This window comes from Astyanax mexicanus, chromosome 25 (genome assembly GCF_023375975.1).
Source record: "Astyanax mexicanus isolate ESR-SI-001 chromosome 25, AstMex3_surface, whole genome shotgun sequence".
NCBI classification, from domain to species: Eukaryota; Metazoa; Chordata; class Actinopteri; order Characiformes; family Acestrorhamphidae; genus Astyanax; species Astyanax mexicanus.
This window is the reverse complement of record NC_064432.1, coordinates 9,369,427-9,384,486: the sequence shown is the minus strand read 5'-3', so window position 1 is coordinate 9,384,486 and position 15,060 is coordinate 9,369,427. Positions and strand designations below refer to the sequence as shown.

Sequence of the window (15,060 nt, the reverse complement as noted above, 5' to 3'; positions counted from 1 at the left end):
CTGATCTTAATCTCTCATACACTACTGCATTTATGAGATCACAACACATAACTTCTTTATGTATGTTTGTGTTTATATTTCCATACACAGTTCTGAAAGTACAGTACATGCATCTCTCAACATTTCTAATGAGTGTTTTATCCACTGTTTCTCACACTGATCAGCAGCAGCAGTTTGATTCTCTCTCATAGATGAACTGAAGACATCAACTGTTCCATTCAGAAAACTGAGAGAAACATATTCACTAAACTGAGCTCTGAAAATCCAGTATTTGCTCAGAGTTTCATAATCCTGTCAGGATCTTCAGTCTGGATTAGAAACAGGTTGAGTTTGGGTGTGACGCCATAATAAATCCACTAGAGGGAGCCAATCAGCAGCTTAAATGCTGGATCTGAGGCTGTGAGGCTGATCAGTGATTTACAGTCTGCAGTAAAATTACAGATTAAAATATTTTATAAAAAACTAAAGGAGTAATTTATAGAAAAAATAATTAACAGTAAAATATTGTAGCATTAAATACAGATTAGAGGGTGAATAAGGGTTTCTGCTGGTGGAGCCGCCACGATTCTCTGTGTAACAGTGAGAAAGACACAGTCTCAGATACGTCTCAGCTCCATCCTCTAACCAGCGCTGTTTACTCAGAAACTGAAAACTTCATAAAGCTTTGTCTCGATCGTTCAGTCTGAGACGCTTCATCTGAAAGAGGGTTCTCTGCTCTGCGTCTCTGAAAACCTGTTTATTATTATAATCACACATCCAGCACATGAGCACAGTTACAGTTTGTACAGTTTGGATATTGATGCTCTAATGAAGGTTTTCAGAAGCTCCACCCTGAGATAAAGGCTGGGTTTGGGGTTCAGTGAGGACCTGGACCAGTTCAGCTGCAGAGAGACGGTAGGAGAATGGTTTGTGCTGCTGCTGTGCTGAGTGTGTGGCTCCATGTTAATTAGCTTGTGTATAATTGGATGTTTTTGTAGTTGTTATTGGAAGTTATACAGGTTTTAAGGGTCTGACCTAAAGCAGTGTTAAGGAGGGTATTTACATTCAGTCGCTGTATCACCATCAGCAGCCGGAGTCCGAGAGAGAACAATTGTCTGTGTTTTCAGCTCAGGTGTCTGTTGGCTGATGTATCAGATCTGGGGATCTGGGGAGTGTGTTGACTGCCTAGTGATTGGGTAGTTGGACTTACAAATTGCGAAGAAATTGGAGTAAAATTTGGAATAAATTATTAAGTTCAGTTGCTGTGCACTTACGGAGTGTGTGCATTTGCACGTCTGTGTCAGCAGTTTAAAGTAAGTCAATGCATTCATTAGGAGGGATGTCCAAATCCATTTTAACATAACGGGTTGGTTTCCCAAAAAGAGGTTAAGCATATTCTTGTACTACACAAAATTTGTAATTGAGATTTTTCACTAAAAGTAAAAACTGTGTATGACTAAGATTAATCAGAATGAATAACAGTGAAATGAGTCTTTATAGAACACTCCTGTTTTCAGCAGATTCTTGTTTTTGTCTTTATTTAATTAAACACTTTTAAAAAGAGAAGTTATTCAGGAGTAACAAAAAGGTAATATTACACACTTCTCCCACAATATCTACTCTTTATATTCTCTTTTCACAGATCCATTTCTCCTGGTTATTACAGGGATAATCAGCCCAGTTATTCACAGGATCAGACCCATAGCCGTATAAACCACAGTCCTCATCTCCATTACTGTTGGGTTCTCCAGGTCTCCAGAACCTATCAGAGAGAAGGAGAGTATCAGAGTGTTTATCAGAGCAGTGAGGAGTGAGAGTCAGTAACTGCATCATGATCAGAGTTCAGTTCAGGAGTCTCTTACCCAGTGATCAGTTCTGATCCGTCCACCCATTTCCAGACCCCCTCTGTTTCAGCATCACTCAGACCAATCCAAACCCGCTGACCTTTTCTCAATGTGTTAATGAAGACCTGTTGAAGACATGTCATCATTTGAGCATTTAAAATTATTCTATAAGAACCAGCACTCTTCCACCTGTAGGAAACCTGTGAGATCAACAGCACTTAACTGTGCTCTTCTAACTGTGTTCAATTGTGTTCTTCTAATCATATTCTTCTAACTCAGTTCTTCTGACTGGACTCTTCTTCACTGAATTTGTGTTTTAAACACAGTCCACAGTCCGTCTTATTAGCTGCACTGATCATATAGGACACTGTAGTTCTATAATTACAGACAGTAGTCCCTCTATTTCTCTACATAATTTATTATCCTACTTTCACCCTGTTCTTCAATCTTCACAGAAACTGGATGAGGCTATGATTTCAGTGGTTGTTTTCATTTTGTTCTCAACTAATTACACAATTTATATCAGTAAAGATTTTTAACTTCTCTTCTCAACCTTTCTTTCATCGAGATCCGGTGTGTGATTTACGTTTTCCCAGTGTTTATGATCAGTGGAGCTAAACAAATGAACAGAGGGAGTAGAAACAAAAATCTGTCAGAAAATGTATGTAGTTTTACAGTGCTTTACAGGTAAATAAACTCTTACTGCTGCGATAAACATTACTAAACAGTTGTAAACATCTCTCTCTCTCTCTCTCTCTCTCTCTCTCTCTCTCTCTCTCTCTCTCTCTCTCTCTCTCTCACCTGTTCTACTCTGCTGTTGATGATCACCAGGTCTGATCCTCTCTTTTTGCAGTCGTTTCTGCTCTCACTCCAGCTCTTGTACTCAGTAGAGACGTAGTAAAGACTGTAGCTGAAGTAGATCCACCCGTCTCTAACTGCTTTGTCTATGGATGAAACACAAAAGCAATGCATTATGAGAAAACACCTGTGGTCACTTCTGGGTCACAAGTGTTTGATGCTCTTCACAGTAAAACATTTTAACTCTTTTCTCTGGTTTATATGATTACAATTCTGAGAGATGTGAAACAGAGCTGCCAGAAAGAAATGAGACACAAACGTGTGAGTTAACCTGAAAGAACATACAATTCAGACTTTACAGGTAAGATACAGATTTAATGAAACACTTAAGATTTAAGGCTGTGATTCTGGTTTCAGTGCAACAGCACTGATAAAAGTTTGAACGTAGAAAACTAAAAAATTATCCGAATGAATAAAAAGTGGAAGTGTAGACAAAAAAACAAATAACTGCATCTGAATATGGAACTGAATGCACTTAGACTGTTTTTATATTTGCGCTTGATGAACACCTTCAAATAGCTCTTTGCAAGTACAACACGTTGTGGATTAAATGTAACTCCATAGTGTAACGATGTGGAATGATTTAGTGGCACAACTCTGTACCAGTTTAACCTGAAACCAGTGTTAGAATGATGTTCCTAATAAAGTGATTAAAAGCTGCAATTAATTACTAACCCAGTTCAGAAAACCTTCTGTGGAGCTCGTCTCTCTCTGCCTGTAACTGGTCTCTCTCTGCAGTCAGGTTGGTGTAACTGGTCTGTAACTGGTCTCTCTTTGCAGTCAGGTTGGTGTAACTGGTCTGTAACTGGTCTCTCTCTGCAGTCAGGTTGGTGTAACTGGTCTGTAACTGGTCTCTCTCTCCAGTCAGGTTGGTGGTTCTGGTCTGTAACTGGTCTCTCTCTGCAGTCAGGTTGGTGTAACTGGTCTGTAACTGGTCTCTCTCTGCAGTCAGGTTGGTGTAACTGGTCTGTAACTGGTCTCTCTCTGCAGTCAGGTGGTTGAACTGGATCCACAGCACTGTGATGGCAGTCAGCAGGAGAACACACAGCAGACCCAGACCCACTGCAGCCAGTCTGTAGCGTCTGCTTCCTGCAGAGCGACTCTCTATGAGGAAACACAGATACATGAACTTTATAAACAATAAGTACACTGATATGCCAAAAGTCAGGGGATAGCATTATGTAAATTGATCATGAAGGGTTGCCTCAGGGAACAGCTTGGGGACGTCCACACCTAGGGTTGCCAACTTTTGGAAAATGAAATAAGGGACTATTTTATATATATATATAAAAATAAAAAAATATATATATATATATATATAAAAAATGCTTAGTTTGTTAAAAAAATAGGTTTTGGCAGACACTTTTAGTATTAGATTAATTCGAACCACATGTATAAAATACTGTACTGTGCTAACGTTTTAGGCACCAGCGTTTCCTGTTTGGCTTTTCCAATACACTGGCTATGGCAGTATTTTCAGCTGGTGTTTACAAGAGCTTCTAAAAATGAACCTCAACGTCAAGGAGACAAGTAAAGCCTACCACTAGCAGGCTAGAGAAAGGCTTTAAACTATATTCATCTCCATACCAACACACTACGAAGATTTTTCTTATAACTTATTTATATTAGCCCACACAGCTCAGCGTTAGCTAGTATAGCTAACTAGCTTGCTAGGTGCGTTACTGTTATTTAGGTTAGTTACTCCTGTTGTCAAATGGAAGTCTTGCCTTAAACTGTAACATTAAATGTATTACATGTGATGCCTTTTTACCCTGTTGTGCTAAAATGGTGAATAATAATGCAATCTATAATAATAATGATAGTAAAAATAATCATTTAAAATATAATTATACAAATGCTAGCTTTAATAATAATAATGCTAACTGTAATAATAATAATAATAATAATAAAACTGCTATCTATAATAATGCTATATATAATAATAATGCTAACTATACTAATAATGCTATCTTTAATAATAATAATAGTAAAAAATAATAATGCTATCTATAATAATAATAATGCTATCTATAATAATAATATTAAAAATAATAAGAATACAAATGCTAGCTATAATAATAAAATTGCTATCTTAAATAATAATGCTAACTATACTAATAATGCTATCTATAATAATAATAAAAAATTATAATGCTATCTATAATAATAATAATAATAATAATTATTATTATTATTATTATAAAAAAATAATAAGTGTTGGTGAGGACCATTAAAGGACTGTATGTGCAGGTTCTAATGATGGGATGTGTGTTGTATGGGGGGTGTCGGTCAGAACACCATGAAGCAGTTGTCTCCTTTTCGTTTCTTTATTAAACTTCACACTTCAATTACATGTGCAAGAGTCTCAGTGGTGTGTGTTTTGGTTGGAATACACGCACACAACTCCTCACATGCTATTCTCTTGAGGCTGTGATCTAGCCAACCTGAAGTGGTAACTTGCCTGAAGCAACAGAGTAAAACTAAACAGCAGTAGAACTAAAACTAAACTGCACGCGAAGGGGGCGGGGCTAAGATTCAATGCCAGAGTCTTTCTTACAGCCGCCCTCGAATTGCTGAGGCAATTCGCTCAAGAGAAAGACTCAGAAGGGTTTCAGGTGGACGATGGATGATCTCCATTGCTGTCGGAGTCCGGAAGGGCAGGAAGGCAGACGAGCCGGGCCACTGGACGGGTGTAGACTCGGCCCTTTACCTGGACGTCTGCTGACCGCACCCGTCCATCTGCACTCCGATGAGCTGTGATGACCTTCCCAATAGGCCAGCTCGCTCTTGGTAGCTGTGGGTCTACCAATAAGACCACTGCGCCCACAGCGAGGTCCTCTGTAGTATCGTTCCACTTATGGCGACACTGTAGAGTGGGCAGATAATTGCGTATAAATCTTGCCCAGAATCGGTCAGCCATGACTTGACAATGCCTCCACCTCTTCCTCGTCAAACCTTTTTCCATTGGGTACACCACCTGTGGCAACGCACCATCGGGCCGCCCCATCAGAAGGACATTAGGCGTCACAGGGTCTTCATCAGCAATACTAGACGAGGTGTAGCCCAAAGGCTTAGCGTTCAGGATGGCCTCAACTTCTAGTAGAACTGTACGAAGCACTTCCTCGGACACTGACTGTGCTCCTATCACGGTGTATAGAGCATACTTTGCCGATCTAATCTCCCGCTCCCAAACCCCACCGAAATGTGGGGATGCAGGAGGGTTGAAATGGAAGGCAATCTTCTGCTTTGCCAGGATCTTCTGCAGTTTTGGAGTCATGCTTGCAAAGGACTCGCGTAATTCCTTCGCTCCGGCCTTGAAATTGGTACCTTGATCTGAGTAGACCTCTGCAGGGGTCCCTCTGCGAGCGATGAACCTTCTGAGAGCCATAAGATAGGAGTCCATGTCAATACTGGGTAAGAGGTCAAAGTGCACAGCACGGGTAGTGAGGCATTTAAAGATAATGCCCCACCTCTTTTCTGTTCGGCGGCCAATCTTGATCTGGAATGGCCCGAAGCAGGCAACACCAGTTGAATAGAACGGTGGCTGGAAGAGCCTTAGTCGAGCTGCAGGTAGGTCGGACATTTTCGGCACTACTGGACGAGCTTTCCATCGGCGGCATTCTTGGCACTGGTGCTGTATGCGTCGGATGGCCTCTCTCCCACGCAGAACCCAGAAGGTGCGCCTCATCTCCGCAAATACGCACTCAGGCCCTGGATGACATAAGCGGGAATCATAATCCTGAATCAGGAGCTTAGTAGCTGGATGGGATGGATCCGATGGAGACGATTGGATGGATGGTGCTGGGATCCAGCGCCTCTGCTTGTCGCAGTCGTCCTCCCACTTTGATAATTCCGACTTCGGGATCCAGCTCAGGCGAAAGGGTAAGCAGCCGACTGCTCCTCTGGACAGGTTTGCTGGCCCGAAGAAGGCGTAGCTCCTCGGGGAAACAGTCCTGTTGCATTTGCTTGATGATCAGCGTCTCCGCCTGCTGGTAGTCAGACGCAGTTGGGACTAAAGATGGGGCAGCCGCCCCATTAAGCCCCTGGATAGTGGAGTCAACCAGGTCCATCCAGCAGGAGTACTGCCTAGCAGTGGTGACGCTGGATGGTTCAACTGTGGACGTCAGGCCACAGAAGGTAGACTTACGGTACTCTGCTGAGTCTGGCTCAGGCACTGTGTCAGGCCTCACTGGCCACTCCTCTGGGCCCTTCAGGAGGAAAGGTGGCCCTTGAGACCAATGGTTTGACTGGGCCAACTCTCCCAGAGTCTTGCCTCTGGTGATGTCGTCCGCGGGATTCAGGGCAGAGTCTACGTAGCGCCAGCAACTGGAGTCAGTAAGCTCTTGGATTTCGGACACGCGAGTGCCCACAAACACTTTAAAACGACATGACTCAGATTGGAGCCACGTCAACACTGTGGTTGAGTCGGTCCACAGAACGATGCTGTCAATGTGCAGCATGAGCTCTTTTGCTAGCAAGCTGGCTAGTTGTGCTCCAGTGAGGGCTCCGCAGAGCTCCAGTCTTGGCATCGAGGTCTGCCGGCGGGGAGCGACTCTGGATCTGGCCACAAGGAAGGACAGGTGGACTCTCCCTCCGATGTCCTCTGACCGTAGGTATGCGACCGATCCATAAGCCCTCTCGGACGCGTCAGTGAAGATGTGGATCTGTCTTGCATGAGCGTTGGCTTGAGCTGTGACGTAGGGAAGAGGCAACGATATCTGTGGTAGTAGCTGAAGCTCTGCTTCCCAGTCTTTCCATTCTTGCTGTAAATCCTCAGGGAGGAGTGGATCATCCCAGTGGCGTTGTTTATCCCAGAGACGCTGGACAAGCACTTTAGCACGCGTTGTGTAGGGCAGAATATACCCCAGGGGGTCATACTGTCGAGCAAGGACCTTGTACACGCTGCGCATCGTTAGTGTGCCTTACTCTAGGGGCCGGTGCTTGTAACCGAGAGAGTCAGATTCCCAGTGCCACATAAGGCCGAGGGCCGATTCTGGATGGCTGGTGTCACTGTGCGATAGCCAATGCTCAAGGCTGCTGGACTGGGCCTCCTTTGGGAGGTGACTGATGGCACCTGGGACATTGCTCACCCACTGGCGAAGTTCAAACCCACCAGTGGCAAGAAGTCCACAGAGCTTGTCCACAAGCTCCCTGGCCTCTTCGGCAGTGGGAACACTCTGTAGGCAATTATCAACGTAGAAGCACTGCTCTACAGACCGCCGTACATCTTCATCTGGAGTGCTGTGTTCCCTGACGTGTCGCTGAAGTGCGTATGTCGCACAGCATGGAGAGCTTGCCACTCGTACATGTCTGGGGGATCTTCTCGCTTCATGTCTCTCCATACGAACCTGAGAAGTGGTCTGTCCTCCGGCAAGAGCCTAACTTGGTGAAACATGCTGCGTACATCACCGCTGATTGCTACTGCGCTCTGTCTGAAGCGCAGCAGGACGCCAAGAAGCGAGGCACCCAGTGTAGGTCCAGGCAGTAGTGCTTCATTCAGGTTTAGTCCACGGAACTGGTACGAGCAATTAAACACTATGCGATTCTTCTCGTTGTGTTGTAACAGATGGTGGGGAATGAACCAGGATTCACCCTCCGTCGAGAGGTCAGGGCCTAGTTTCTTCACTGATCCTGCTTTGACCAGCTTACTGATCTCCTAGCAGTATGCCTCCGCCTGCTGTGGATCTCTGGCCAGCCTCTTCTCTGTGCTCCTCAGACTTGGCATAACCGCCTCCTTGGTGGCCTGAAAGAGGGGCATTTGGCGCTTCCGAAGCAGGGGGGTGGCATAGCGTAGGATGCCCTCGATTTCCACTCTGGTTGTCCTTGCTTCCAACAGAGCCACGGCCTCCTGGTCTTCCTTCCGAGTGACGACTTTGTCGCTACGGAATGGCAGCACATCCATCTGCCACAACTTCTGAACATTAGTCATCAGCTCCGTGGTCTGTGGAGAAACTGTGGTTAAGAGGCACTGCTGTTCTGGTAGAGTCTGCTGGACTAGCCTAGTGGGGCCTTGCAGGGTCCAACCAAGTCGGGTGTGGATAGCCGCAGGCCCCCCGGGTGGTCCCAATCTCACTGGCTCAATCGGTGTGAGTAAGTGAGAGTGGTCAGCACCTATGAGTACGAGGGGCTAAACCCGGGTAAACTGCTCAAGAGGTAGACCTACCAGATGCTTGTACTTCTTTTGAAGGGATGTGACTGGGTAGGAGCGCTCAGCGAGATTAAGGTGTGGTGATGTGAAGGCATGTGTGACTTTGAAGCTCCTCTTATGCTGACCAGCTGGAGATAGGTGGAAGGAAACACAGGCTCCTCTGAGCACCTGGACATCCTGTCTTATGGTGCAAAGATTGAGTTCTTCTGTAGAGCCCTCTATCCCCAGCTGTCTGGCGGCCTCTGGCAGGAGCATTGTGCGCTCCGAGCCGTCGTCTAACACGGCATATGTCACCAGATTCCGGTTGCGATACCAAAGCACCACTTTGATGACCTTCAACAGGACCCTAGAGGACTCTGGGCGGTCTAGGTAGAGAACATCTGTGGTTGAGCTGTCTGCGCTGCTCCCATCCTTGGGAGGCTCATCAGTGTCTCTCTTGTTGACCTCATGAAGGACCTTTAAGTGTTTGCCTTGACACACCTCACACAGCTTCTTTAAATCACACTGAGCAGCCTGGTGGTTCCTTGCACAGCGCCAGCATCGCTTGTTTCCTTTAATCCACGCAGTCACTTGTTCCTTTGTGAGCTTTTGAATGGCTTGGCACCTATTCAGGAAATGCTCCGAGCTCTCACAGTACGGGCAATATGACTTAGCTTTGCCTTTTTTCTGTGGCGGCACATGCGGCCTAGGGGGGTCAGTGAGGGGGGATCCCTCGGCTCCATGTAACACTGACATAGCTGATCGATTCTTCTTCTTCTCAACTCTTGAGCCAGACTGCCCCTGATATCTGCTCTCTGGCTGGACCTCAGTGTCTTGGCACCAGGACTCATATCTTAGCCACTCTGCTAGATCGATCAAAGAGTACGTGGCTTCTGGCTTCCGTATCATGGCACGGCGGAAGTCAGCTCTCATTTCAGATGGGAGCTTTGTAAGTAGACGAGCAACGTGTGTGCCACATCTGAGCTCCACCTCTCCTTCAGGCCCCAGGGTCTGGAGCATGCCAACGAGAGACTGGACTCGTAGAGCAAACTTCTCGAAGGCTGCAATGTCTCCACGCTTCACCTCCGGTGCCTCCATAACAGCAGCTATTATCTTGAGAACCACATGGCGGGGCTGGCCGAACTCCTCATCCAACGCTGCCATGGTGTTTGAGTATGGAGTAGGCGAATTTAGGTAAGAATCAGCTATCAGACAGGCCTCTTCAAGTGGTCGATAAGGACCTGATATTTAAAGAGCTCTGTGCTGTCTTCAGGTAGCAAATTCTCTAGACTTATCTTAAGTCTTGCGTACTCCACCGGATCTCTACTCTTGAAAATTGGAATTTTCGGCTTGGGTCCCCTATACACCTTCTCCCCAAACGCAGATGATACAAAAGACTGCTGGGCACCCAGATGTGGAGATTGGCCTGCTCGTGGGCTAGGCGATGAACTGGAGTGTTGGCCAGGTCCATATCCGGCTCGAAGGACCTCAATGTTGGTGAGGACCACTAAAGGACTGTATGTGCAGGTTCTAATGATGGGATGTGTGTTGTATGGGGGGTGTCGGTCAGAACACCATGAAGCAGTTGTCTCCTTTTCGTTTCTTTATTAAACTTCACACTTCAATTACATGTGCAAGAGTCTCAGTGGTGTGTGTTTTGGTTGGAATACACGCACACAACTCCTCACATGCTATTCTCTTGAGGCTGTGATCTAGCCAACCTGAAGTGGTAACTTGCCTGAAGCAACAGAGTAAAACTAAACAGCAGTAGAACTAAAACTAAACTGCACGCGAAGGGGGCGGGGCTAAGATTCAATGCCAGAGTCTTTCTTACAATAAGAATACAAACGATAGCTATAATAATAATAATGACAATAATAATAATAATAATAATTATTATTATTATTATAATGCTAGCTGGTGGATCAGGTACGTTTAGCTGATGGCCTCTCCCAAACACTTACGGTGAATTTACACTGCTCCGACTCGACAACGCACAGCGACGGATCCCATTCATTTTCAATGGGCAGTCGCGCGGTGCATCATGGGTCCGATGCGTCGAGAGCGGGGGATGCGATGCGATGAAAAGTTGAGCTCGGCTCAACTTTATGCAAATGAGTCCGTCCAACGCGATGCGTCTATCCAATCAGAGAGCAGGTGTTGGCCTGTAACGCGTCCTCAGCGCAGGCGTGAAAACATTTTAGTTCTGCTTTCAAGCGTCCAGAGAAGCCTGGAAGAGACGTTTCAGGCTTCCCTGTTCTTTATAAAATCCCTGCTGATTTACAGGGACTCTGTCAGCGAGAAGAAAGGCTGCTGTGATTGTTGGAGTCTCTGGTGGGTTTTTAAAATATTAATATGTAATTTAATTGGAAAAGTTTGCTTTTGTCAGCTTATATACTGCTCACTAGACAGTGTAATGAAGCTCATTCAAACATTTATATCTATAAAGACACATTTATATTTATTAATTATTGGAAATAATAATAGCTTATATAAAAGCATTTCCCATTTATTAAAACGATTTAATTGGACGACGCAGGGAACGCCTTTGTCACGCCCACATGCGACCGGTTGGAGGGGGTTAGTGCGACCATGTGCGTTGTCGCGACGGAGCAGTGTAAATTCAGTGTAAATACGGTGAATTTACACTGCTCCGACGCGACAACGCACAGCGACGGATCCCTATGGAACGCCCTTTGGGTCTTTACGTCTACATTGACGTCCGTGTTAACACGTCCAATTTGAACGTCTTAAGACGGCAAATCTTACCATGTTAACACGTTACTTTTGGACGTCTTAAGACGTTTAGATGATAGTACTTCCATACTATTGGTTGCCTCAAATGTACCCACCCCTTGTTGATGTAGGGTTTGCGTTGTGGTCATGTGGGCTCTACGCTGTGGTCACATGTGCTTTATGTTGTGGTCACATGGGCTCTACGTTGTGGTCACATGGGCTCTACGTAGGCTGTTTCTGAGGATACGTATGCATCACATGTCTTATACGCAGCTGTGAAGTTGTAATCGCAATGGTCCATGTGTGCCGGGTGGGTTTATCTGTGAGAGTAATTTGGGGCGAGGTCAGGGTGGGTCTTTGGAGGGGCTTTTTTGCAGTGTTTGGATTCCCCCCCTCAGATGTGAGTGCAGTGGTAGCACCCAATTTTAAAGTTACGTGTTAACGCGGCACATTTTGCCGTCTTAAGACGTCCAAAAGTAACGTGTTAACACGGTAAGATTTGCCGTCTTAAGACGTTCAAATTGGACGTGTTAACACGGAGGTCAATGTAGACGTAAAGACCCAAAGGGCGTTCCATAGATCCCATTCATTTTCAATGGGAAGCGCCGCCTCCGTCAGACGCAGTCGCGCGGTGCATCATGGGTCCGACGCGTCGAGAGCGGGGGATGCGATGCGATGAAAAGTTGAGCCGAGCTGAACTTTATGCAAATGAGCATGCACTGCATGCTTTGTCAGTCTTCTCCAACCTTCTGGCGGTTTTGGTTCAACCATGGTAGTCTGGTATGAAATGTTTCCTACAGACCTTTCATACGGCGAAATGGTAAAGTGGTGCCGACTGATTTTCATTAGCCATTGTTTATTAGATCACTCTGAACCGGGAAGCTATGAAAGCTTAAAGCTTCCATAAAACTTAGCAGACGGCGTGCAAAAAGGAACACAACAGTGCTCTGATATTTTTTAGCTGTTTCTGAAAATGTTTTGACTACAAAACGTCACGTCGGATACTTTAATTTGAGCTCTCGCTAGTAAAAAAAAAAGGTTTTCCCTATACAGGCGAATGTAAACAATACAACCAACGTTCAAGCCGCATTATTTGAAAACGGAAATGCGTCAGAGCCCTGAGTGCAAGAAGCCCATTACATTTATCTTAGCAGTATGAGTGTTCTTACCGGGGAAAAAAGCACCACATATGATTTGAACAGATACAAACAAACATAAATACAGTAAAACATGACAAGGAATTCTCATTTTTAGTAAGTAAGTAAGTATGTTGTATCTTGTGAGCCGAGCTGAAGAACAAAGTGTAGAGATTCCAGATTTCTCCTGGATTCTCCTCAGCCAGCATGTGTATATTATGTTCAGTTCCGTCAGCAGCTCACCTGATTTACCAATTTACCAAACCAGGTGTAGATGTGATTAAGATTAAGAGGAGGGATTAGGAGATGTTTTAAGGAAAACAGTGCTGTAAAAGCTCTGATTTTTGTAAAATTTCTGTTTGTATTTATTGTAATACTAGTGTTTTACTGAGCTAATAAACACTCACTTCACAGATAAGAAGCGTTTTCTTTACTGAAATTCCCACAGGAGCCTAAAACTTTTGCACAGTACTGTATGTTTCGTTCAGAAATATGTTGTTCATAACAAAAATATGTTTAATGTAAGAAATTAAATTGTGCAATTTACAGATAATATATGCTTTCAAATGAGCTTTGATATTAATGATTTCTATACCATATCAGCTTCTGTAGACACCTGTTGCACAGGGAACCTTGACACTGCTCCCTCTCCCTGTTTTCTCCTCCTCAGCCTCTCGTTTCTCTCTCGCTGCGTGCAGTTTAACGTCGTGCGTTAGCACTGGTCTGCGTTCTAAATCAAGTCCTACCACAGAAATAGTGCACTATGTTGCGTTTTAACCAACGGTAAATAGTGCACTGTTTCTGCAATAGGGAGGGAGTGATTTAGAACACAGTTAAAGCCACCGCGCTGCACCCCCCCCCCCCCCCCCCTCCGCTCAGAGAACAGCCACTCCTAAACAGAGGCTGCGCCTCTGATTGGCTGTGAGTCTCAGTGTCAGGACCAATGAGAGTCACAGCCTCTGTTTAGAAGGGGTGGCTGTTCTCCAGCGGAGGGACCTCTAGTACAGATACACTGAGTATCAAACAGCTCAGCACAGCTGTTTACTAAACTGAATAATGATGATTAAAAACTTGTGTCTGAGAGAGGAAAGTCTTAGTTAGTTAATGTTAGCTAACAGCAGACTATGTTCCAGTTAAATATGGCTCAAATCCCACACCTCTAGAAGATAAAGCTTTGACCCTGAACACACAGTCTGGTGAATAATCTTAGGACTTATATGTCCAGGTTAGTGGCTTTGCCTTTGCTGAACTTACAACTATAGTGGACCTGTATTTTATCTCACCTGTTTTTAAAGCGTGAAATTCAGAGAGTGCCTCCATTTTATATGCATATAAATGAATGAATTTGGTCTATGTTAACCACAGAGCAGATTTTTTTATTGGCTGGTTCATAGAGAATTATCTAGCCAGACCTACCATAGTATAGTATAAATCATGTAATAAGTATTCATTTGTAATTATTCTCAACTCTTACTGGATAGTATTGCTGTATTGTATATGTGGTGTTCAGTTAGCTAGTTTAAGAGATTGTAGCCATTTTAATTCTACATACTAATTGCTAGGTTAGCTTCAGTCACCTAGCTAGCTAGCTAAAAAGTTACCACTCTACCAGTTGCTGGTGATCTATATTTTGTACTTAAAATTGTTTGTGTGTAAATTGTTTGCTAAAATCACACCTATTTCAATATATATATATATATATATATATATATATATATATATATATGTATGTATGTATGTATGTATGTAATACAGGGTTTTAAAAACGTATTTGCCCCCTTACAGATTTCTTTTGACTTTGCATCATACTTACATTTTTCCAGAACTTTAATATAAGTTATTAAAGATAACCTGAGTAAATATAAAAAGTACTTTTTAAATGATGATTTCATTTATTAGGGGAAAACAAACTAGCCAAACCAATTAAGTCTTGTGTGAAAAAGTGTTTGCCCCCCCCATAAGTTAACTGTTATTAATCGCACTGTTTGGAAAGCTGAGTTCACTTTCACAACTAACCACAACCAGACCTGATTACTGCCAGACCTGTAAAATCAGGAAATCACTTAAATAGAACCTGTCTGACAACATGAAGCAGATAAAAGATCTCAAAAACAACACATTATAAATAAATAAATAAATAAATACATTAATTAAAAAACAAAGTCATTGATCATCGATCATTCTGGAAAAAAGGTTACAAAGTCATTTCTAAAGCTTTCACATGGTGGTGAACTTTCCCAAGAGTGGCTGGTTGAACAAACTTATTCCAAAAGGGCGTGAACAACTCATCCAGAAGTCATAAATAAGTAAAAGATGAGACAAAGGTGGACCTTTTTGGAAATTGTATGTCCCGTTACACCTGGCATAAAAATAACACATA

The 15,060-nt window shown here is 43.9% G+C and overlaps 1 protein-coding gene across 1 annotated transcript; it reads right to left on the bottom strand.

The window, feature by feature from the left end:
- Nucleotides 1-1,602: 1,602 nt before the first annotated feature.
- On the bottom strand, nucleotides 1,603-2,795 carry LOC111188509 (C-type lectin domain family 17, member A). The gene is made up of 3 exons (XM_049472022.1): nucleotides 2,625-2,795; nucleotides 1,842-1,948; nucleotides 1,603-1,741 (listed from the first exon to the last, which is right to left on the bottom strand). The coding sequence occupies exons 1-3, from the start codon at nucleotides 2,793-2,795 to the stop codon at nucleotides 1,603-1,605; spliced, it is 417 nt and encodes a 138-aa protein (XP_049327979.1).
- Nucleotides 2,796-15,060: the final 12,265 nt, after the last annotated feature.

What these genes read in the sequence shown, in the direction of transcription:
- LOC111188509 (XM_049472022.1), bottom strand. Translation starts at nt 2,795, where the DNA reads ATGCATTGCTTTTGTGTTTCATCCATAGACAAAGCAGTTAGAGACGGG. An exon ending in TCAACAGCAGAGTAGAACAG is followed by an intron (nt 1,949 to 2,624) that starts GTGAGAGAGAGA and finishes TGTCTTCAACAG; the next exon opens with GTCTTCATTAACACATTGAG. An exon ending in GGATCAGAACTGATCACTGG is followed by an intron (nt 1,742 to 1,841) that starts GTAAGAGACTCC and finishes TCTCTCTGATAG; the next exon opens with GTTCTGGAGACCTGGAGAAC.